At 36.5% G+C, this 26053-nt stretch overlaps 1 protein-coding gene across 1 annotated transcript in view; it reads left to right on the forward strand.

The window, feature by feature from the left end:
• Positions 1 to 26053, forward strand: part of PRMT3 (protein arginine methyltransferase 3) — a 178686-nt gene that overhangs the window by 3992 nt on the left and 148641 nt on the right. The window contains exons 4-9 of the mRNA XM_007955901.2: positions 1666 to 1715; positions 2633 to 2735; positions 8515 to 8674; positions 10406 to 10550; positions 13386 to 13451; positions 19404 to 19525. Of these exons, the coding sequence (XP_007954092.1) occupies positions 1666 to 1715; positions 2633 to 2735; positions 8515 to 8674; positions 10406 to 10550; positions 13386 to 13451; positions 19404 to 19525 (646 nt within the window). The remainder of the gene's footprint in view (positions 1 to 1665; positions 1716 to 2632; positions 2736 to 8514; positions 8675 to 10405; positions 10551 to 13385; positions 13452 to 19403; positions 19526 to 26053) is intronic.

Here is a 26053-nt window from a genome sequence, read left to right on the forward strand (position 1 = left end):
ATGTTGAGGTGTAGTAAATCACAGTGTGGCTTTACTAGCCGTAAGTTGTTATAAACTCCATGGTGGAATTTGCCATGAGCCACTGAGTAGCTCCTGATTGTTTAAGTTATCCACCTGGGGTATTTCTGTTGGGAGCAGCACAAAGTAATTTTCTGGGAAGTTCACTGTCCCTCAGGTGTATATAATTCTGATGTTGGGATTGGTTGGTTTGGCCATTCTGCCAGGCTCAAAAGGAGCCAACTTAGAGGCAGGAGTATCTCTGACTGATGGCTGAGAAAGATGTGCTGCTGAGAGAAACGTGCTCCTGAGAGACACGCACTTGCTGAGAGACGTGAGAGGCACGTGCTGCTGACAGACACATGCTACTGAGAGAGAGTCACGAGAGACATGCACTGCTGAGAGAGTGCTGGCTGCTAAGTGAGATGGTTGGCTGCAAGAGACCAAGTGCATTTCTGAACTTGAATTGTATCCTGTTGCTTCCCTAATAAACCCATATTCTGTGAGTTCTGTGTGGCCACTGCAGCAAATTATCAAACCCAGCAGAGAGGTGGTGGGTCTCTGAGAGGAATGGTTGGGTGAAAGGGTTGGAGGGAGGCAGCATGTCTGACCTCTCAGGAATAGGCCTTGGGTTACTGATGGTGATTCTGTCTTCCTCTTGTGGGGTTAGAGTAGGTCAGCAGATGCAGCCTTCTTACCTCTTTGGCGGATGTACATCAGGTTGCTGAAAGAACTGACTCAATGGCACCTGACAACAAAGACTTCAAATTTTACATGTAGAAGAGCTACACTATTCCACTAAAATTAACTAACTATGGAATCAGTTTTTTGGTCCCTGTATTCACTAAAAACTCACTAAAACCAAAACCAAACTCACTGCCATCAAGTTGCTTCCGACTCAAAGCGACCCTCATTGGGTTACCAAGGCTTTAAATCTTTACGGAAACAGACTGCCTCATCTTTCTTCTGTGGAGAAGCTAGTGGGTTCAACCACCGAACTTTGGTTGGCAGACAGATTTCTTGACCATTGCACCATCAGAGCTCCTTCACTAGACAACTAGATAAGACATTACTGAAAAATAGCAAATAGTAGGCAGATTGTTAGGTCTCAGATAAATGTGATATGTTTGTAAATTATGAATTCAACTGCAACTACTCATCTAAACAAGTGAATGACTTAGCCACATTGGTTTTCAATTTTCATCATTTCACTTTATGTAAAAGCTAGTATAGTTTCTTTATTTCGTGTCCTCACAAAATTATAATTTGGTAGGAAAACCATAAAAATTGGTGCTTTCTAATTTTGGTATTAGAAACTTTCAGTTCTAATACCAACTGCAAAATACTAGCATCATTTATTTAGAACCTAGTTTTGTAATTTGTATTTTTATGACAAATGAGTCAAATTCTAAAAATTACTTTCCCATTGTTTAAGAAATATAAGAAAAAACATTAAAAAAATGTTGTTATCTATGGCTGTTCCTCAATTAAAATACTTAGTAGTGTCATAATTGCTGTTCTCATTCTTAGTACGAAATTCAGAATATTGGAAGTGGTAGTTGAAAGGATAGAAATATTTTATTGTCTAACGAAAATCCTCTATAAAATAGATTATTTTAACAAAATTCACATGTTAAATTAAATTAATTATCTCCCCCTCCCTTTTAGGACTTGAATTTTATGGCTATGTTAAGCTAATAAATTTTATTCGACTTAAGGTAAGTTGATACCTTCGTTTATAACTTTGTTTAGAAAGTGAAGAAATAGCACAGTGACTGTCAATGTGCTGTTTAAAATAATGAAAAAGAAGAACCTTAAATTTGGTCTTCATCATACTGGGCAAATCATAATCATTAGGAGCTGGCACAACATAAAGAACCAAGTGAATGTATATCGATATGCACTTAGGTGTGGTTTTTAGCAGTGTCACTGTGTCTCAGAGATGAATCGTTCTGTGGAGATTCAGTATCAGTTGACCTATCCCTTGCTTTTAAACCAAACCCATTGCTGTTGAGTCGAATTCTGACACGGTGACCCTATTGGGCAGAGTAGAAACCGCTCCATAAGGTTTCCAATGTTGTAAGTCTTTACTATAAAGCAGACTACTACATCTTTTGCAGAGCAGCTGGTGGGTTTGAACTGCTGATCTTTCCGTTAGCAGCCAAGCACTTAACCTCTGCACCACCAGGGCTCCTCTCTTGCTTTTATGTAGATCAAATTTAAAAAAAAAAACAGGTGTCTCAACAAACTTAGAACACAAGATCACTGTAAACAAAATGTCTTAGAAATCGATTTTTTTTTTAAATGGTAAATACTGATAGATACTATTTCAGTGAAATCAGAAATAATTTCTATTGTGATTTCTAGTACTTTGGTGGTTCTTTTTTTTATGCTATTCAAATGAATGTCTTACTATCACCAATTTCCCCAAATTCAAACAATGTAAAACTCTGCATTAGAGCTATTTAAACAAGTTAATAAAATGACAGGTGAATGTAGACTCCTAGTTAGAAAGGAACTAATTTTGTTTAATGTGGACATGATTTCCTTTTTTTATTTCATTTCCTTAGTTTTTACTAGGGGGATTTTGTGATTATATGCAATTTGAAAAACATGAAATTAATTTTACATCCAGAATCCTACAGTGGAATATATGAATTCCATATATAACCCCGTGCCTTGGGAGAAGGAAGAGTACTTGAAGCCAGTATTAGAAGATGATCTGTTACTTCAGTTTGGTAAGATGAACATACTGTATGTACTTTAACTAATGGAGAGCCTTTCGTTATGGCAAAGTGGTTAGGAAAATACGTCATTTCCCCAAATCTCTAAAAACCACATCAGGAAGATGAGTTCTATTAAAACAAAAAAAATTTGAGTTGCATAAAAACTAACAAACACTAACAGTTACCAGGAAGGATTTTAGAGATATGCGCTTGTTTAAACATTTTGTATTGGATATTTTGAAACACACTTGAGAGAATAGTTTATCATTTTTAGACTCTGATTTAAAAAATTTTGAAGTAGATTTAATATTTGCTGCTTTTATCTCATATATTCAAATTAGGCAGTTTCTTAAGACAGTGAATTTGCTGAGATTTTGTTTGATTCAGAATGCATTCCACTGCCATTTTCATGGCCTTTCCCTCATACCCTAACTTGTGATCCTTGGGGCAGAGTCGCTCTGATTTCTTGACTAGCTTTCTTTTTTGGTTACTTGCTTTGTACTTTGTTCTATTCCTTGTTGAAGAGGATCTTACGAAAATTCTGCTGGCCTCTTAACAGAGATTTTGTAGGTCTTATCTATAGGAGATAAATTATTTATTCTTTTCTTATTTATACTTTATTTCATGCTTCTTAAGACAGGTGAGATAGAGAGGGTTTACTCTCTTCAGATCAGCAAGACTATCCTCAATGGACATATATCTTAACTGATAATAGTTTGATGATATGTATTTGAGAAGATCTTTGGTTAGCAAGGACTGAAGAAAACTACTTATTTCCTTGGGAAGTATCAACCTTACATTCTGTGGCTATGTAATGTAATAGTCAGAACATGAATGCAGTAATCAGGAATTGTGTGACTTTGGACAAAGCACTAAGCTTTCTGGTTTCAAGTATTTTCATCTGTCAAATGAGTTAGGTCCAGATTTCTTTTCTGAGATTCTTTCTAGCTCTAAAATTTGATGATTCCCAAGTTAACTTCTTCCCAGGTTTTCACAGCCTCTTTTTAATTTCATTTTCTCAGAGTGACCAAAGTGATCTATTTCATAAATGACAACGTACCAATGGGTATTCTTCATGACTTTCTAAATTCAGAATCATTTATTGAATGCTCACAGGGTGAAAGTAGTGGACTAAATGCTTTAGAAACATGAAGGCATGAATGTCATAGTCCTTCCCACGGGGAGACTAGAGTCTAATAGTGGCAGTGTTGATTTTGTTAATGTCTATCCTGTATTGTAATACAAGGGAGAGCATGACAAGTTGCATGAGAAGTAGAAAGGGTAGTGCAGTTCAGAAGAGATTACTCTGTTCAGCAGATTCTTGTGTGCTGTTTGCTGAAGATTGGATACAGATGTGTATTGAATGTTAAATTCTCTCCAAGGTGTATAAACTTAATCTGTCAGCCTTAATTTTAATTTATGAAACAGTAATAATGAAACTTACTTTATAAGATCATTGCAAAGATAATGTGTGTTAACATACTACCTACCACAGGGTAAGTGCTTAATAAAGGAAAGTTTGTTGTTATTAATAATTAAGTACATTCTAGAGGAGTTAAGAAGAAGATGTCATAACTGAGGTCTTAAACACTTAAAGAGAACTAAGAAAAGAAATGGGACTTAAGTTGGACATACTCTTGAATACGCTGCCCTCATTTTCTCAAATTATCGGTGCTCTTGGCCATTGGTGGAAACAGTTGAAAGGGAAGGTCATCATTCTTCTGACTCATCTTGATTACTGATTATCTTATCTCCACTGTCTTTCAGTAAATATTTATTGAGCATCTGCTAAGTTTTAGGCTTTGAGGAAATAAAGGTGAGTGAGTTATTAAAGGAGATGATCAAGAAAGTAGGCAGTGAATGTATAATACAACTTTTCAGTAAAAATAACTTTATAATGGAGGAAACTGGCAAGCTGGGCCTTAGCCAGGTAATCTAGGTTAACATTATTATAAGTCGTAAGTCATGTTGGTAGTGTGTCCCTTGATGTGATGTAATATGAATAGTGCTTTGCTTCTGTGGCCTTCTTCCTGAAAACCCATAATCACAGTCTAGCCATGAGAAGGAGATCAGATAAACCCAAATTGTGGAACTTTCTACAGAACACCTTAACAGTATTCCTGGAAAACTGTTGTTGTTGTTGTTTGCCATCGAGTTGGACCCGACTCATAGCGACCCCTCCTTGAATTTCCAAGGCAGTAACACTACAGAAGTAGACTGCCCAATCTTCCTTCCGAGGAGTGGCTAGTAGGTTTGAACCGCCAGCCTTCTAGTTAGTAGTCAAGTGCCTTAGGCTCTATGCTACTAGAACTCCTGTTAGTGTCATCCAAAAACAAAGAAAGCCTGAGAAACCGTCATGGTACAGAGGAGCTTAAGGAAGATGTGATAACTAAATGTAATGTGGTATCTTGGATGGAATCTTGAAATAGAAAAGGGACATTATTAGGCAAAAACTAATGAAATCTAAATAAAATTAGGAGTTTTGTTCATTAAAGGATGATACATTATTTGGAACATATTCCACAAAGGGTCAGTATCTTTTCTATATCAGGAATGTTCTGGTTCCTTAGTGCCGCTCTGACAAGAAAATACCGCAAATGGGATGGTCTTAACAAACAGGAGTTTATTCTTACAATTTGGAGGCTTTAAGTCCAAGTTCAACGTTGAAAGCCCCTCAACCTTGGGGTACAGCTTTGCCTCCTGCTCCCGGCCCACTGGAGCTAGAGGCATTTCTTCACTCAGACAGCTGCTGGCTGCTGAGGCTGAGAAGCTGCAGGGTTGACAAGTAAAAAGGCACAGTCCCGATGTTACCAATCCACATGGCAGGCCATTAACTTAAGTCCATTGTACGTCCCAAGGTCGGCAGAGCATAGCAGGCTGCTGAGCAATGACACGGCTACATGCAGGGTCCGAACATGCCAAAGGCTAGAGCCCATTTTCAGAGCTTCTCCTTATACACAGGAAGCAGACCACATACCCAAAGGCAGCTACTCAGCTGCTTGTGGTAGATCCCACTATGGAGTTAATTACCAATCTCATCATGGGGAATACTGCATCCAGCTGCCCAGCCACTCAACCAGGCCTACCCAAGTTGACATACAAACATAATCATCACAAGAACTTAAAAAATGTGGGACAAAGGACCAAAAGCTATAGAAAAATGGGGAAAATACATGAACAGACAGTTCACAAAAAAGATATAAAAGTAACCCCCATTCATATGAAGAAGTATTTAAACTCATCCAGTTGGAGAAATGCAAATTAAAACAACACCAAAGTACTACTGGTCACCTCTCAGGCAAGAATTTTAAAGTATTTTGTTGCTAGCATTAATTTTGGGTGAATTAACTAGTGAATGAATGTACTTTTTAAAAATAAATAAATAAATACTGACTCAGTATCCTGCCAGGGTGACTTTATTATATAATTCAATCTGAGTGAAGATGAATTTAGTCAGTGGCATTAGAGTGACTCTTTAACAAGAAGTTAGTGTTCTAGTAGCAAAGTTAGAATATCATATTTGCTAAGCTTATCTAGGCAGTCAGCTGAAGGGATTAGGTGAGGAGAGGCAACTCAGGCCCGCCCAGAGTAGCAGGCCAGAAAAGCAGGAGAAAGGGGATAAAAAGCCAGGAACCCGGACAGAAGAGCAGTCAGCCCCAGGGTTACAGGTGAGGAGAGACAACTCAGGGACGCCCGAAGTAGCAAGTGGGAAGAGCAGGAGAAAGGGGATTAAAAGCCAGGAAGCCAGAGAGGGGCAGTCAGCCGAAGGAATTAGGTGAGGAGAGGCAACTCAGGCAGGCCCAGAGTAGCAGGCCGGAAGAGCACTTGATTGTACTCATGAGGAATCTGTACCTTGACCAGGAGGCTGTTGTTCGAACAGAACAAGGGGACACTACATGGTTTAAAATCAAGAAGGGGCGTCAGGGTTGTATCCTTTCTCCACACTTACTCAATCTATATGCTGAGCAAATAATCTGAGAAGCTGGACTATATGAAGAAAAGCGTGGTATCAGGATTGGAGGAAGAATCATTAACAACCTGAGATATGCAGACGATACAACTTTGCTTGCTGAAAGTGAGGATGACTTAAGGCACCTACTGATGAAGGTTGAAGAATACAGTCTGCAGTATAGATTACGTTTCAATATAAAGAAAACAAAAATCCTCACAACTGGACCAATGAGCAGCATCACAATAAATGGAGAGAAGATTGAGGTTGTCAAGGAATTCACGTTGCTTGGTTCTACAATCGATGCCAACGGAAGCAGCAGTCAGGACATTAGACGACGTGTAGCATTGGGAAAGTCAACTGCAAAGAAACTGTTTCAAGTGCTGAGGAGCAAGGATATCTCATTGAGGACTAAGGTGCGCCTGACACAAGCCATGATATTTCCAATCGCCTCATATGCATGCGAGAGCTGGGCAATGAATAAGGAAGACCAAAGAAGAGTTGATGCTTTTGAGTTGTGGTGCTGGCGAAGAATGCTGAAAGTACCATGGACTGCGAAAAGAACTAACAGATCTGTCCTGGAGGAAGTGCAGCCAGAATGCTCCTTGGAAGCAAGAATGGCCAGACTTCATCTCACCTATTTTGGTCATGTTGTCAGAAGGGACCATTCCCTGGAGAAGGATGTCATGCTTGGTAGGGTGGAGGGTCAACGAAAGAGGGGGAGGCCTTCAACGAGATGGATTGACATGGTGGCTGCAATGATGGGCTCAGATATAGCAGGTATTGTGGGGCTGGCGCGGGATCGGGCAGTGTTTCGTTCTGCTGTGCATGGGGTCGCTATGAGTCAGAAACGACTCGACGGCACTTAAGAACAACAACAACAAGCTTAGCTATTTTGTCCCAGCTCTGAAGAAGTATCTTCAGAAGTAGCATAGCTAAAAACTGCGTAGGAAAACAAACTGACGTTGCCATATTTTTCCCCAGTGCCAATACTAGGTAGAAAATATACTATCTGCACTGCTTTTGTTGCTTAGGTTGATCGAAAAGTTAATGAGACTAGAAAATGGATGTTGAGATTTTGTAAAAATCATTAGCTCCATGTGGTAACTTTTGTTTGCAGAGTTATTTTACAGCAGATGTTAACAATTTATATATAAATTGAAGTTGAGTTTAAATCTGGAATTTTGAATACATAAATGAATAAGATATTGGTTTATAGATTCCACTTTTCCTTGCCCAGGATGAAAAATACAGAATTCTGTATCTAGACACTGCCTTCAGGAGCATTGGAACATAATACCTGCTTTTCTACAGCTAAGGACAAAGAGCCTCAGCAGTGCCTTTGTGCTGCTGAGAACACGGCTAGGAAGGCAGACCTTCCTAGCTAATAGTTAGCTCCTCCATTAAATAGTTGTATGGCTTTGGGCCAGGTATTTCTCTGAAATTTATTTTTCCCATGCCTATAGTGGGGATAAATATTTACATCTTAGGTGTTTTAGGGTTGAAATGAGAAGTAATATGTGTAATTGAGAAATATCTGGTGATCGGTAAATATTAGATTTTTTGCCTCCCACTTATCTTTATTTGTTCCTGGGTTTGGTTCATTATAATGTATACATTATTATTTTAGCTGACTAATGAAAAACTTAGACTAACAGCATGCTCTTTGAATTAAAGTCAGAACATTTCAGAGGTTAAATATTTTTTTTAATTAAAAGTACCTTTACTAATTTTTTCTCAATTGAGCATAAAATAACCACCTAGTATCTACTTATTCCTAACATGTATATTTGCTTCATTATCATAAAAATGGCCTGATCGTGATTCCATTTGTTTCTTTAGATGTAGAAGATCTTTATGAACCGGTGTCAGTCCCATTCTCATACCCCAATGGACTCAGTGAAAATGCATCTCTTGTTGAAAAATTGAAACACATGGAAGCCAGGGCACTGTCTGCTGAGGCTGCATTAGCTAGAGCACGGGAAGATCTGCAAAGAATGAAGTAATTTATCAATCTTACAGAAAACATTTTCTATATCATTTAGATCCCCAAAATAATACATCTAATGGCAAGTGGACAGCCAGTTCCTGTTGAACTATTTCTGACTCATGGAGACCCCGTGTGTGTCAGAGTAGAGCTGTGCTCATTTTTGAGAAGTGGAGAGCCAGGCTTTTCTTCGAGGCATTTCTGGGTGGATGCAAACCTCCAGCTCAAGCTAGTAGCCAAGCACGTTATCCATTTGCAGCACTTGTAGACTCCAGTGGCAAGATATACTGTGGTAAAACATTTTATAGACTTTAAGTATAGTGTAGATATTTAGTTTTATTAATAGTACAGAGATGCAGCCTTTTATGCATTTAGATGTAATGAATGGTAAATTTTGTGCTTTTACCTACTCTCAAATACTTTTTCATAGGTATTTTTTCTGATTATTCTGATGAGTGTTGTCATCTTGAGTGTTTTTGCTTTTTGATACTGCCGTTCTTTGAATATTTATTTCCAATAGAGTTCTGGTAGCATAGTTCCTAAGGCACTTGACTGCTAACCAGAAGGCTAGTGGTTCAAACCCACCAGCCACTCCTCAGAAGGAAGGTTGGACAATCTACTTCCATAGTGATACTGCCTTGGAAACCCAGAGGGGTCGCTATGAGTCAGGTCTGACTCGACGGCACATAACAACAACAACATCACCGATTTTTAAAGTGGAGGGATTAGTATTTTTTAGGTTTTGGGAAAATACAAGGTTGAAATTTTTACTTTTAAAGGATCAAAATGTAACTATTATGCATTTAATCAAAACAACTAGATAAATTGGGACATTATCTACAGTGAGTAGATTAACTTCTGAAAGTTTAATGTGAATATGAATCTCCTGGGGGATCTTGTTCTACTGTAGGTTTTGATTCAGGAGGTCTGGAATAGGGCCTGGAGTTTTACATTTCTATCAAGTTCCCAAGTGATGCCAGTGCTGCTACTCTGCAGACCATACCTTAAGTTCGTAAGGCACTAATAGACCACTGAGCTTTATTTCTGCATTTGTAAGCTGGTTGCTTCTGCATAAATACTATCCATTTGATTGATGGTTTGCTAGAATGTCCAACAGGAAGTAATACAGCCAGTCATAGTTCCCCTTCCATGATTCTGAGATTTTTATGCTGAGCAACCTAGTAACCAACATCAGCTCTACTACCTGCCCCTTTTGCCTTCCTCCCCCATGCATCCCTTATAGATTCTTAATGTGTCTCGACAAGAGAAGGAACTGTGTTTTAGAGCTAGGAGAGGGTGGTGGTGTATATGTAAATAATTCTTAATTTGGATCCACTTTCTGCCCTCTTAACCCTCTCATGAGATAGTTTTTAAAGAATGTTAGTAGAAATGAAATACGCTATATTGATTGACTTGCTAAGAAAAGATTTTGCAACAATAGGAATAATAAAGTTGAATAAAAATAACGTGCTTATTTTGTTTAACTGAAAGCTTTATAGCTATAACCTGCAGTTGGCAGTGCTTTTGTGGATTGCAAATGAAATGCCTGAACTGGGTTTGAATGTGCTGCTGCTGAAGGTCCGGCAGGGGGAGCTTTCGGTTCCTTAAGCTGTAATGATTTAAGAGGCTCATCACTTTGCACTCCCACTCCCTCCCCCTTCCTCTTCCTCTTCCTCAACCTCTAGCCTTTTCTTTTTTCACGGTCCAGTAAACCTGTCTCAAGGGTGTATTTCAAATTGATTACAGACAATTTGCTCAGGATTTTGTGATGAACGCAGATGTCAGAACCTGCTCGTCATCTGCCACTGCCATTGCGGACCTCCAGGAGGATGAGGATGGTGTTTATTTCAGCTCATATGGGCATTATGGGATACATGAAGAAATGCTAAAGGTTAGAAAACAACATAAATGTGCCGATCCATGCTAAAGAAAAAGAATAAAACACGTTCTTTTTTAATACATGTGCTATGGGAGAACTGCTTTTTAAACCTTCTTGGTGCTTGACGCTTCACCTTGGGTTGAAAAGATCACAGAAGCATCAGTGTCATTGGAAATTTAATTTAAGAACATTATTAATATTTACTATAAGATCACTTTTTAAGTTAAGTAGAACACTGGAGCTCTGGTAGCATAGTGCCTAAGGCACTTGCCTGCTAACCAGACGCCTGGCGGTTCAAACCCACCAGCCACTCCTCGGAAGGAAGGTTGGGCAATCCTACTTCCGTAATGATACTGCCTCGGAAACCAAAGGAGGGGTCGCTATGAGTCGGGGCCCGCTCAATGGCACATAACAACAACAACAACAAGGTTACTACTCTCCTTTGTTTTCAAACAGCATTGCTCACCTTGGTGGGCATTATCACAGATCATAGTACCATTTAGGAATTTGTAATTTTAATAATTTTTCTTCACTGTATTTCACTCATTATGTCTACAGCTGACTCATGTATTCTGTCTACCTTCATGAGCATACAAATTGCAGTGTTCTTTGAACATCTAAAATTTATAGTATATAACTTTTTTGTTGTCATTAGCTTTATTCTCATGAAATTTTTTTATATTAAGAAAAATGTGTTTAGAAAGAATACCATGACACTGCTAATCTTAAAATATTATGGCCCTAATTTTATTGTAGGAGCTCTGGTAGCATAGTGCCTAAGGCACTTGACTGCTAACCAGAAGGCTGGCGGTTCATATCCACCAGCCACTCCTTGGAAGGAAGGTTGGGTAATCTACTTCCGTAGAGATATTGCCTTGGCAACCCAAGGAGGGGTCGCTATGAGTTGGGTCCGACTCGACAGCACATAACAACAACAACAATTTTACTGTTTCTTAGTTTTAATTGGTTGATGCAAATGATAACTTTTCTATTTCTGTTTATTGCTTTGTTATTTTGTATTGAGGTATTATTGTTAGAATATAGTTTTAGAAATGGTTATAAGAGAGCTAGTCTTTTATTTGACTGCTTTTTCATACTTTTAGTAGATTTCCTTTTCAAAAGTTCAGTTAATAAATCTAAGCTCTGCTACGCACAAGGGACTGTGTTTGGTATAGTTTGGATTTCACTGCACTGGAGTGAACATCTGAAAGAAAACAGATGAATATAGAAAGCACCAGAATGAAGGACTGCCGTTCAGTCGAGCAGCCGTGCATAGAGTTAGGACAGCAGTTGGGATTCTGTTGATTAAGTTGGAGCAGTGGTGAAGCAGTGTGATTGGTGTGAGCTTTCCAAGTGACTGCCTTCTTGACTGATGCTCACCCTTTGTAGGTTTTGTTGTTTCAGTAAAAATCATTGGTTATAGTGTAAGAGGCATATGAAAAAGGCATATGAATAAATATATGGAATGGTGTTGTTTTAAAAAAGCCAGTTTTTAGTTAGATAACACGTGTATGAATGTATTTAAACATTAGATATTTTGCCAATTTTTAGAAATCACTTTAAGGGAGTGATTTAATAAGCTTGATTTAAAATTTTGTTTGTAAAGCAATTAGAAATAATGTAAATCGTAGAGTTGGTTATGGATATTTTCCCTTTTGAGATCTAGTAATTAAATAAACAAGACTTGCTTTTTAATAAAGACCTAGTTTATGGACTTTTGAAAAATCCAATAGTGGCATAAAAAATGTTTTCTGGGTATATAGTATAACAGTTTGATATTATAGATTTACTGTGACTGTTTTCTCTTCATTTAGTATGAAACCCCAAACTAGAATACTCGTTCTGTGATACTTACTTTTACCATATTCACATTCTACTTCCATGACAGCCAGAGCCTCTTACTGCTTAATTTGATGTCAGTATATATTTCAACTTAGGTTAATTTAAAAGAAAATCAGTGCTGTTCATGAACCAACATATGTTAGAGTTGGATGCCTGCTTGGTCACAGGTCATGTGAGAGTCTAGAGTATAGGAATCTCAGTGTGTGGACTGCAGGCTGCAAGGGATTTATTTCTAGGCTTATGGGCTTTGAAGCATCATTTCCTATTACTAAAATTTCTAGAAACAAAACAAGGGTCTAAATCAGATAGAGGGAGCTCTGGTAGCATAGTGGCTAAGACACTTGCCTGCTAACCAGACGGCTGGCAGTTCAAACCCACCAGCCACTCCTCGGAAGGAAGGTTGGGCAATCCTACTTCCGTAGTGATACTGCCTCGGAAACCCAAGGAGGGGTCGCTATGAGTCGGGGCCGACTCGACGGCACATAACAACAACAACAACAAATCAGATAGATGATAATCAATGACTTTCTTAGAAAAACATACTCAGTTTACCTCCATTTTTCATATGTAACTACAATGCTTACATTTATCTAGTTTGTTTTTTTCCACCCTCATTTTAATCTTGCTCTGCTATAGAGAATTAGGCTCTAGATTTCAGGCCCCATTTAAATGAGCAAAATATCATGTTCATCTTGGGTAACCCTTAATTATCAGTTGAAGTCATAGAAATAATGAATTTAAGGAGAAGAATGTTACATTCTTAAGACTAGATCCTTTTTATCTCTCAGTGATGTTTTTCAAATAAATGTTTCCTTCCTGAGTTGGTGTTATTTCTATTCTTAGTTATTTTCTTTTAGGAAAAAAAAAAAAAAAAAACTTGGTTTTATAGGCAGAAAGTATCTGTGGAAAACTAGCAATGTGTAATAAAATAGCAAATATCTTCCCTTTAAAAATGTATTTGTTTATACTATTCTGTAAACACGATTTTTCTTCTCACTATCCTAGGACACAGTGCGAACAGAAAGTTACCGAGATTTTATATACCAAAACCCACATATCTTCAAAGACAAGGTGAGTAGCAGAGACTACAGAATTGTACATTTCTTGTTCTTGCGCAGTAGGAATCCTGTGTTAGGTCATCATGTGATAGCAGTTGATTTAATGCACTCTGGCTTTATTTAATGGGAGACTTTTATACTGCTAGTCTGTGGTGCAGAATACTGATAACAGAAATGCTGATTGGTGCTGTCATTCAGTAAACTCTTTTGTTATTTCTTCATTGATTACAGTGACATAGCTTAGATAAACTTTGATTATCCAGATAATCTTAAGCCATAGTTCTGATTTATAGTAATTCCTGTGAATTTCATATATATTAGAGAAGCTCCATACCAAAGCACACTATTTTATTTTTTATTATTTGTGTTAATTATTCATTAATAAGTCATTATTGTTGAGTAAGAATAAATATTATAAGGTAGAATTTACTTTATGTTCTTTCTTTTAAAACCTCATTTATCCCTGCATGAGACACTTTATTTTTTACAGGTAGTCATAATAGTGCCTCAAGTTATTTCAGAAATTATCTTCACTTTGTGTGTGTGTGTATGTGTGTTTAAATTTGTATCATTTGTTTTTCCTCTGTTATAAATTCTTTCCTTTCTTTTTTCTTCTTCCTTCTTTCCTTTCCTTTTGCTTTAGCTACTCTACATTTAACAGCAAGTTTCAGAATCTTTTCCAATATCCATTTTGGGATGGAGTTCATTGTTGCGCTGGCTGCAACGGTTGGCTCAAGCATTTCCGCAGTTGTGAAGATGGCATAGGACCAGGCAGTTTTTTGTTCTGTTGTACATAGGGTCACTATGAGTCAACATCGACTCAGCAGGGCCCAACAGCAGCAACATCTTCCCTCCCTGCATCCTTCTTTCTCTCCGTTAGCATCGTTACCTAAAGCTTTGGGTTTTCTGTTTGTTCCTCCTTATTGGGAATTACTCCTCTAATTTATTTAAGAATATTATCATCTCTACCGTTTATATTGTGGATTTTTCCCACTCTTACTACTCAAGACCATGTTTACTAGTAATATTTAAGGTATTTTTTTTTTTTAAAGTCTTTCACCTGCATTCAAAAGGGTACTTTGAGGTTATTTCGTGGGCTTTATATGAAATTTTGCTTTGAATGTAATCTAGATTGGCTTTTCATTTTCCATAGTTCCTTTCTGAAAGTAGTATTTCCCTTGTGATTTCACCAGCTTAACAGCTCTCCAGGGACCAGAAATTTATACACTGTAATATCTCTTGGCCAAATACTACTTAGAAAAGGTTTATAATACTATTTGTTTTTTGCTAATTCCCATAGAAAAATTATTTCATTTCTTCATTATCATAATTATCAATTCTTTATACTTAGCTTATATGTTTTTTATGATATTGCAGCAGTTACTAATATTTTTTTACAGTTAATTTTTACATTTTCCCTTCAGGACTAGTGACAGTTTATTAATTTAATCTTAATAAATCATGTTCAAAAGACTACTTTGTTTGCAGTGAAGCAAATTAATGTTACTATTGTTGTTCAAAACGTTGCTTTAAATTTCTGGTTAGATAATGTATAGATTTTTATTTTATCTTCTGCTTTATATGTTGTATAGAAATTAAGCACGCCTTGGTCTGGGAATCACTAGTCCTGGTTTGTCAGGAACCAGCTATGTAGTTTTGGTCAAGCTAGTGAATCTCTTAAGGAGCTCTGGTGGGGTAGTGATTAAGGCATTTATCTGGCTGCTAACCAAAAGGTTGGTGGCTCGAAGCCACCAGCTGCTCTAAGGAAGAAAGATGGTGTAGTCTGCTTCCATAAAGATGTATGGCCTTAGAAACCCAGTGGCAATTGTTATGAGTTGGAATCGACTTGATAGCAATGAGTTCAGTTGGTGTGAGTGAATCTCTTTGGGCTTCGTGTGTGAAATAATTGTTTAAATCTCTCTGATTCGAAATTTCTATGATTTCTGTTATTGTGAAAGGACTAATTTTTTTTTTTGAGCTATCTTCTCATAATCCTTTATGATATAAATACTGAAAAGACTCAAGTATTTGTGATTTTAGGTTTAATCATTAAGAAATTAACTAATTGTGAATATGTATATGGAGCAAATCTTGCTCAATTCATAGTCACTCTCTATTCTAATTTCCTAAATTGTTACAATAGTATATATACATTATATATACATATAAAACAAAAAAACTAAACCCGCTGCTGTGGAGTTGACTGTAACTCATAGCAACCCTGTAGGACAGAATAGAATTGCCCAGTAGGGTTTCCAAGGCTGTAAATCTTTATAGAAGCTGACTACCACATCTTTCTCCTACAGAGCAGCTGGTGGGTTTGAATAACCAACTTTTCAGTTAATACTTCAGCCACTATGCTATCAGGACTCCTTGCATATGTACAAATGTACAATATTCTCTATGCATTATAGAAATGTGTATATTAACATTTTCAGACAAAGTATATGATTATGGAAAGTAAATATTTTGTTGTGTTGTACCTAACTCCTCTCACTGCAGTTAGCTGCCAAAATCAGAAAAAGGCTTATAAATATGTTTGGAATGTTTTAGCTTGATATTTTCCCTAAAATGCTGGCATTTATGTTACCAGCATGTAATTAATTTTCTTGTCATTCATGGTTTCCAGAAAATATGTAAAAAATTGAGTCTTAATTTTTAACCCCATATGGCATATTTGAGGAGTTCTGGCATTACAATGGTTAAGGCATTTGGTTGGTGCCTTAACCAACCAGAAGGTTGGTGGTTCAAACCCATGAGCTGCTCTATGGGAGGAAGATGAGGCAATCTACTTCTGTAAAGATTTATAGCCTTGGAAACCCTGCGGGTCACTGTGAGTTGGAATCGATGGTAGTGGGTTTAGGTTTTGCTTTTATGCCATATTCAGGGCCTAATTATCTGATTAACAGTAATGAATAATATGCGATTTTTCTGTTTTTAAATGATTTTTGGATGCTCTTCTTTTATTACACCATGACCAATACATTTAGAAGATATAATATCACGTTTTTAAATAGCATCTCATAACTTATAGATTATTTTCAGACATTATCTCATTGTTATTATTCAGTATACTTACAACTAGGCAGGACAAGTATTTATCTTCATTTTATACATGAGGGAACTTGAAACCAGTAGGTTAATTGACTTGCCCCAAAACATAACAAACAAGAGGGAAAAAAAAAAAAAAAACTGGACTTTTTATTCCTAGTCCAGGGCCCTTAATCCTGTACCCACTGTAGTTTACCATTATGTTAATATAGACTAAGTAAGTAACTTAACTAGGGTGGGATCTATTACGTACATAAAAAACTTAGTGCCGTTGAGTCGAACCTGACTCATAGCGACCCCTCCTTGGGTTTCCGAGGTGGTATCACTATGGAAGTAGATTGTCCAGCCTTTCTTCCGAGGATTGGCTGGTGGGTTTGAACCACTAGCCATCTGGTTAGCAGTCAAATGCCTTAGGCATTATGCTACCTGAGCTCCTATTAACTTTTAAATTGTGAGTTAAATGATTTCTGTATGCTGTGACAGGATACATTCATGAAATTATTTAAATTTAATCTTTAAAAATATATATTGAAATAATATAATGATTTCCAAAATTTTACATCCGTTGTTCTGTTTGCTTTTATCCTCTTCCTTAGATAGAAAAACTTCATATAACAATGCTAGCTTTTATGTCATATTATGTAGTACACAAGGGAGATTTCTTCCTTAAAATAGTGCTTATAATTTGAAATGTTTTCCTTCCTTCTTTATTTCCCTTCTCTCTCCCTGCCTCCTTTCCTTTCTTCCTTTCTTCCTTTCTTCCTTAATACTGCTTTCAGTGCACAGAACTCCTGTGGAGGCCATATGGTTTCTTAGATTTAATTTAACTTTGGGTGGCATTTCGTCTGGTTGTTACCCACTCATAATTAATTTCTATTTGTAGTCCATTGGAGAAATTCCCAGTTAGATGCCTCCTTTATGCTTTTGGTTATTATTTACAGTTACAATTGATTTACTTTTTTCTTTTGCTTGTTTCTAAGTCAGATTCCTTCATTTTATAAAATAATGTTAGTTTATTCTATCATTTCCACCTGTTTCTTTAGTTCTATCAAGTTTTTGTTTACTTGCCTAATCATCTAATTCTGAACTAAATGTAATATTTTAAATGTAATACAAGTAAAGATATAATTTAAATACCTATGTTTGAAAGCTAGCTCTACAGTTTACATACCCTGTAACCTTGGACCGGTTAATTTCCCTCTCTGAAGCTCTCTTTCCACATCTGCAAAGAGAATTAAATAAGAATTTATATATAAATAAAAATATATATAGTAAATTATGTGTGTATAGACTTAATATATAGTCTTAATGGCTCATATATTCAATATAGGGATGTCTATAAGTTTCATTTTTTTAATTAAATGCTGCATATAAATTACAAAATATAAAAATCCTTTTATATATGTGACGGTACAATTATAAGATAAGTTCCTAGCAATGGATTCTTTTACTTACCCCAGTTGGTATAATGGCTGCCAGTTTTCAACAAACAGTGTGAGAGTGTTGCTATTCCCAAACACCATTGCCAGGTCAGTTTACTGTCAGATTCCTGAATTCCACAGCAAACTTTTAATTTTGTAATTTTTCAAATGTATTATTTTACTTATTCTCTCACAGTCACTCATTGCTATCGAGTTGATTCTGACTCATGGCAGCACCCATTGGGTTTCCAAGGCTATATATCTTTATGGAAGCAGACTGCTTCATCTTTCTTCTGTGGAGCAGCTGGTGGATTCAAATCACTGACCTTTTGGTTAGCAACCAAATGCCTTGACCAATGCATTACCTGTGCTCCTTTTAGAAAAGTTTCTAGGAGCTTACACCTTACTAATGTGTTGTCTGTGTATTTTCATTTTATTTTATGCAGTATACTGTTTTATGCTGGTGTACTGTAACCATAATAATATACCTGTATATATTTATAGTATTATATTTTGCTGTTGTAGTTAATACATTTTATTTGGATTTTTTTTTTCTATTCTTTTTCTCAGACTTGCCTAAAATTCTGCAAAGGTGTATTTCCTCTTCCCTACTCTAGTCTATGTTCTATTTTCCTTTGTAATAGTTGGTGTTACTTGACATCATTTTGTTTATTCATTGTCTCCCTAATGAGATTGTGAGCTTTGTTAGGACAGGGACTTAGACTTGTTTGTTGCCATGCCCCATCACATAGATCAATGACTGGTACTTAGGATTGCTTAGTGAGTTATAGTAGGAGGGTACTGAAATTCCATAATTTAGAACAAGTATATAGGATTTTAAGCCATTGATTGTGAAAGACTTTAAACACTATGTTATTGGAGCCATCAAGGGAAACACTAACGCCAAGCAGGATGGTAAAAAAGGAAGGGCCTTTATTTCTGTGTGCCAGCACAGACTCAGTGGATTCACATCCAGAGACTGAGCCCCAAGCAAAGGCCACATGGGGCTTTTATGGGGCTCTTCTTCCAGGGTATTCAGGGTAAAAGGGTGATTGGTTACCTGCAAAAAAGAGTACCTGCAGCCAGCAGTTTTTACAGAAGTTAAACATGCCTGAGCGGAAGTGAGGAGCGGGAGTATGGGCAGAGGAAGAAAGGAGAGGGAGTAGGGCAAAGCAATTTTCCACTCTCTATACATGGTTTTTTCAAGCTGGCCCCAGCTGGATGTCTCTGGCCTCACAAGTTGTTTTACTGCTCAACAGAACTTCCCTACTTAGGTTGGGCAAAGATTATAAATCCTTCATTTCCCTCTCCTGCCTCAACTATAGTTTTCAAAAATTTCATTGGGTAGTATACCTCCAAGTATTTTGCTTAATGTGTTTTCTTGGTAACTTGCTTCTGTTTTTATTGTTATCTGAGCCAGAAACGCCATAATATATTAATTTAATTTAAAATGGAAGGCTTTTAGATAATACCTTTTTTCTTTATAAAAACAGGTTGTTTTGGATGTTGGTTGTGGAACTGGAATTCTTTCTATGTTTGCCGCTAAATCTGGTGCAAAGAAGGTTCTTGGAGTTGATCAATCCGAAATACTCTACCAGGCAATGGACATCATAAGGTATCTAGATGCATTTCAAGGCTTGATTTAAGATTCATTTTAAAGTTGACAATTGTATTTATTTAACAGGGTTTCTTCTCTTTAATAACAGTCTAACACAAACTCAAGATACTTGACTTTTAGTTCAAATTCATTCTAGGATAACAAGATACTAAGTTGGATTGAGTTGGCATGTTTGGGCTATAAATGGTGCTTGGTCTTTTCATGGTACTCATTGATAAAAATTACTTTTCTGTAGTTTTCTGGCTTTCCAATTAGGCATGCAAATGTGTTAATTCTGAATTTACAAGTCATTTTCATATATGGTACCATTGACAGGACTTGCTACAGAACTGAATATTTGTATTGATAATATTTCATGTTATAAATAGTGATTAGACTAATGACTAAATGGTTATCTTTTTCTTTTGTGATGACACTAGCTCTTATACCTCCATCAGATTACAATAAGTAAATTCCAGGATGGCTAAAAACAAATCAGAGTGGGTTTAGTATGTCCCTTACAATTTAATTTTAGTCTCTAAAAATATCTCTTCTCTTGAGTAGTTAGGTAAGTTAAGTTAATCTGTCAGTGATTGATTTTAAGGTTGGCTATGTCCTGGTAAGAAGGCCTTTATGTCAAACACACCTTATAGGGCTAGCCTTCTTTAACTGTGTGCTTTACAACAGCACTTACTTTGGGAACTTAGAAGTAATTTCTAGCATAGATAATTAGTAGGAGGTTTCTCAAGAGAGATTCTTAAATAATCCTTCCACTTAATACTTGCATTCCACATTTAAAACGGATTTATATTGATCTTTTCTGAGTACATTTAAACTGTAATATAGAACCATAGTATTGTAGTTTAAAAAAAAGCACAGAGTTTGGAATCAGGCTTGGGTTTGTGTATTTACTACCACATACAAGTTGTTGTAGCTTGGATTAAATTATATCTAACCTCTTTGAGATGGCTGTTGTTTTCATTGTCAAAAAATGGAAATGACTTCATATGAGGAAGGTAATTAAGTTCCAAGATATATGTCTATGATAGTTGGAGCTGTGTATCAACTTGGCTAGACCACAGTTCTGTGTGGTTTATGCAGTTGTGATGTGGGTTGTTCCAGTGATGGGATCAGATGTATATGTTTCGAGCAGCCAATCATTGAAAGGGAGTTACCCAAGGGGTGTGACCTGCTTCCAGTATATTTATGGACATCCTGGGAATAGAGACACTCTTCTGTGGTGTGGATCAGGATTCTGCCTACAACTGTCTGTGAGCGACCAATCCACCATTTGGCCTGAAGATCTTGGATTTGTCATTCATTGGAGTCAACAGCCAGTATACTGCCTGCCAATCTTGAGTTCGTTAGCCCCTGCAGCTGCATGGGGCGGGAAAAGCCTTCAGCTTGACATTTGATCCAAGAACTTGGGACTTGCCAGCTTCTATAAGTGTGTGAGCCATTTTCCTAAGATAAATTTCTCTTTCTGTCTCTCTGTAAGCTTTACTGGTTTTGTTTCTCTAGAGAACCCAGTCTAACACAACATCTAAATCACGTTGATGTATTTCCTGGCACATAGTTAAGTATTCATATATTAGCTACTTAGTTATTAATAAGTACCAAATTAATGTTAGTGGAAAAATTCAATTGATCTTGTTAAGATTTTTCATTGATATGTTTATGGTTCTGATTTTTACATGTGTGTATACATACATATACGTGTATGTGTGAATGTGTGCATGTATGCAACTCTATAATCTAGCAAAGTTTTTTTCTTGTTTTTCAGATGCCATTAGGGAACACTGTTGGCTCAGTGGTTAAATACTCAGCTGCTAACTAAAAGGTTGGCAGTTCAAACCTTCCAGCTGCTCTGCAGGAGAAAGATGTAGCAGTCTGCATCCTTAAAATTTACAGCTTTGGAAACCCTAGGGGATAGTTCTACTCTGTTCTGTAGGGTCGCTATGAATTGGAATCAACGTTTAACAGCAATAAATTTATGATATTGTTAAGTACACCACCGTTTTTTGGGTTCTATAAAAAGCACCCTGATTTGTTTATGTATTGCTGTCCAAACAGTGTGAGAACCACTGTCCCAAAGAGGAGATTGTTTTTGAAGAAATGGTTTATCACATTTTTATTGCTGATAGTAAGATTGTTTTACAATATATCTGTTACAGGTTCTAAGCTTATGAAAGACCAGGTTCATTCATGCATTGATTTGTCATTTTTGAGTTCTACAAAGTAGAGCTGATGAGCTCTTAATTTCTTAGTTTATGGAAGAAAAAGAAAAGGTTTGTGAGAACATTCATTTTGTTGTGTTCTTACTTGTTTCATTTTATTTGACAGAAACCCTGATCCCCAGTGATTTTATAAAAACATGTTTATACAGATGATTATGTTCAGATTAATTGTTTATAAAATTCGGTCTTGGAGTTTATGGTGTCCAACCTCTGAGAAGAATAGATGTAAAATATTTCTGATATGTATTTTTTCAATTATTTAAAATAACAAGGTGGGAAGTGTTTGTGATATATATACTAATACCCACTGCCTCATAGTCAATTCTGACTCACAGTGACCCTATCGACAGAGTAGAACTGCCCCATAGGGTTTCAAGGCTGTAAATCTTTACAGAAGGAGACTCTGCTGCCTCTTTCTCCTGCAGAATGGCTGGTAGGTTTGAGCTGCAGACATTTTTGTTAGCAGCCAAGTGCTTTAACCACTGTGTTACCAGGGCTTCTTGCTATTATCGATACCAAAAACAAAAAAGTACCCTTTTTTTGTAGTCATCTATGTACTTTATCACTATATTTACTGTGTTTTTTTTTTTTAAAAAAAAACCTTTATTGTGATTTGGGTACAATTTTACAAAGCAGATTTGTTTCACATTTGAAGTTTATACACATTCACAACACTGATTACAATTCCCACAATGCCATCCTTTCACCTCCTCCCTTTGTTCCTCTTACACTCTTCCTTCCACTGATGGGTGTGTAGGTTGTTTCCATCTTTTTGCAGGATGTTACATCTTTTGTAGGATTCCATCAAGAGGAATAATCTTTGTGTAGATTAGTCTTGAGATTCCAATTCCAAAAATTCTGGATTGGAATTCCAGAACAGGAAGAGACAAAGCCACAGAGAAAATTGTTGAAGATTTGGTGGAAGAGAATGCGCCTAATATAATGAAAGATGAAAATGTCCCCATTCAAGAAATTCAACAAATCCCAAACAGGATAGACCCCAAAAGAAAATCACCAAGATATACCATAATCAAACTCACCAAAACAGACAAAAAAAGAATCCTAAAAGCAGCCTGGGAAAAATGGAAAATTACTACAAAGGGCAACCTTAAGACTTAGCTCAGATTTCTTGGCAGAAACCGAACAGGTGAGAAGGCAATGGGATGATATATATAAAACCTTGAAAGAAAAAAATTTCCAACCAAGAATGATATACCCAGCAAAATTGTCCCTCAAATATGATGGTGAAGTTAGGACATTTTCAGATAAGCAGAAATTAAGGGAATTTGTTAAAACCAGGCCAACCTTATAAGAGATGCTAAAAGGAGTCCTTTGGACAGAGAACCAACAACAGCCGATGATTAACACATATGATGACATAACCCAGAAACCAACCCAGTTATGGAAGTATCCAAAGTAAAATAAGCATATAAGACTGTAAACAGTGGATTAGAGATAGCAATTAGTAAATGAGGACAACTTCAAACCAAAAAGGTAATAAATAATGTAGGTACAGAACTTCTAAATGGTGAGGAAGTCAAGACAATTGCAAGATGAAACAGACTGTTCTAAACTTGGGAAGAAAATTATAAATCACTGGATAACCTCAAAGAAAAATAATAAACCTTTGCATCAAAATAAAAAAGAGGACAAGCACAAATACTTAGCAAATAATAAACAGTAGCAAAGAAGGAAATGATAACATGATTCATAAACAAAATGAGCTCAGCACAGAAAATTAGATGAAACAAAGAAATTAGCAACACCAGGAAAAAACACCTAACAAAATGACAGCAACAAATTCATACTTATCGATAACTACACTAAATGTAAATGGATAGAATGTACCACTTGAGGCAGAGAGTTGCAGACTAGGTAAGAAAACATAACCCATCAATATGCTGTCTACAAGAGACACACCTTAGAGAAAAAGACAAAAATAGACTAAAAATCAAAGGTTGGAAAAGGATGTATCAGGCAAATGGCAATCAAAAAAGAGCAGGAGTGGAAATATTAATTTCTGAGAAAATTTGACTTTGAGACACAAGCCATGATAAGAGAGAAAGAAGGACATGATATAATGATTAAAGGATTGATTGAACAGGAGGATATAATCATAAAAAAATATCTCCACACCCAGTGAAAGAGCACCAAAATATATATACAAGACATTAACAGAATTGAGAAGGCAAGTAGATGACTTCACAGTAATAGTAGGAGACTTTAATATACCACTTTCAATGAAAGATAGAACAACTGGAAAGAAACTCCACAAAGACACAGAACTGAACAATACAACCACCAACTTGATCTTATAGACATCTGCAGAGCACTTCACCCAAAACAGCACAATATATGTTCTTCTCTAGTGCACATGGACCATTCTCCCTGGTAAACTATGCGTTAGACCATAAAGCAAGCCTCAATAAATTCAGAAACTGCAAAACATCTTCTCAGATCACAATCCTCTAAAATTAGAAATTTACAGTAGGAAGACCAACAGAAAAAGAGCAAACACATGGAAACAGAATTAATACCCTCTTTAAAGAGTACTGGGTAATAAAAGAAAGAAAAACATGAAATTAAAAAGTTCCTTGAATCAAATGAGAATGGAAACACAGAATAACCAAAATATTTTGGACACAAGAGAAGCAGAAATCAGAGGGCAATTTATTGCAATAAATGCACACATCAAAAATGAAGAAAAAGCCAAAATCAACACCTTAACATCTCCAACAATTAGAAAAAGAGCAGCAGGAAAAAAATGCATAAGAAAAGAAATACTAAAGATTCAAGCAGAAATAAATGGAATAGAAAATAGACAATAGAAAAAAAATCAACAAGACTAGAAACTGGTTCTTTGAAAAGAGTAATAAAATCGACAGACTAACAAACTTATCAAAGGAAAAGAGAGAGAGGATACAAATAACACGCATAAGAAATAAAATAGGTGACGTCACAACAAAAACAACCAAAATAAAAAGGATAAGACTAAGCTCAGATTTCTTGGCAGAAACCAAACAGGCGAGAAGGCAATGGGATGATATATATAAAACCCTGAAAGAAAATAATTTCTTTTTTTTTCAGGATACTATGAAGAACTGTATTCCAACAAATTTGGAAATCCAGAAGAAATGGACAGATATCTAGAATCATATGACTTACCCAAACTGACACAGACTGAGGTGGGAAATTTGAACAAAAGAAGAAATTGAACAAGACATGATAAAATTACCAACAAAAAAGGTCCTGGCCTAGACAGTTTCACTGGAGAATTGTATCAAACATTCAGGGAGGAACTGACACTAATCCTACTCAGACTATTCCAGAGCATAGAAAAGAATGGAATCCTCCCAAATTCAATTTATGAAGCAAGCATACCCTTGATACCAAAACCAGGCAAAGCCATCATTAAAAAGGAAAACTACAGACCAATATTCCTTATGAATATAGATGCAGAAAACTTCAACAAAATCCTAGCCAATAGAGTCCAACAACGTATCAAAAAAGTAGTGTGTCTTGGCCACGTGGGGTCCATACCAGGTGTACAAGGATGGTTCAACATTAGAAAAACAGGGAAATCCACCAAATAAGTAAAATACAGAAAGAGAACCAAATGATCATAACAAGTCATTGCAAAAAAGGCATTTGATAAAATCCAACACCCAGTCCTGATAAAAACTTTCAGAAAAAGAGGAATAGAAAGGAAATTGCTTACTATAGTAAAGGGCTTATTTACAAAACTAACAGCCAGCATAATTCCCAATAGAGGAAGACTGAAGCCATACCCCTTGTGACAATGATGCCCTCTATCACCACTTTGATTTAACATTGTACTGGAAGTCCTAGCCAGAGCAATAAGGCAAGAAAGGAAAATAAAAGACATCCAAATTGGTAAAGAGGTAAGACTATCCTTATTTGCAAATGATAAGATCCTATACATAGGAAACCCAAGAGACTCAGCAGAAAAACTACTGGAACTAATTGAGAGATTTAGTATAGTGGCAGGATACAAAATCAACATGCAAAATCAGTTGGATTCCTCTACACTAGCCACTCCTCAGAAGGGAGGTTGGGCAATCTACTTGCATAGTGATACCACCTCAGAAACCCAAGGAGAGGTCGTTAGGAGTTGGATCCGACTCAAGGGCAGTGAGTTTGAGTTTTGAGTACACCAGCAAAGAGATTGCTGAAAAGAAAATAAGGAAATCAATACCATTTACAATAGCTACCAAAAAAATAAAATACTTGGGAATAAATCTCACCAGGGACACAAAAGACTGGTACAAAAGGAAACTACAAAATACTA

Source organism: Orycteropus afer, unplaced genomic scaffold, assembly GCF_000298275.1.
Source record: "Orycteropus afer afer isolate SDZICR_OR568_19922 unplaced genomic scaffold, OryAfe1.0 scaffold00014, whole genome shotgun sequence".
In the NCBI taxonomy this organism is placed as follows: Eukaryota; Metazoa; Chordata; class Mammalia; order Tubulidentata; family Orycteropodidae; genus Orycteropus; species Orycteropus afer.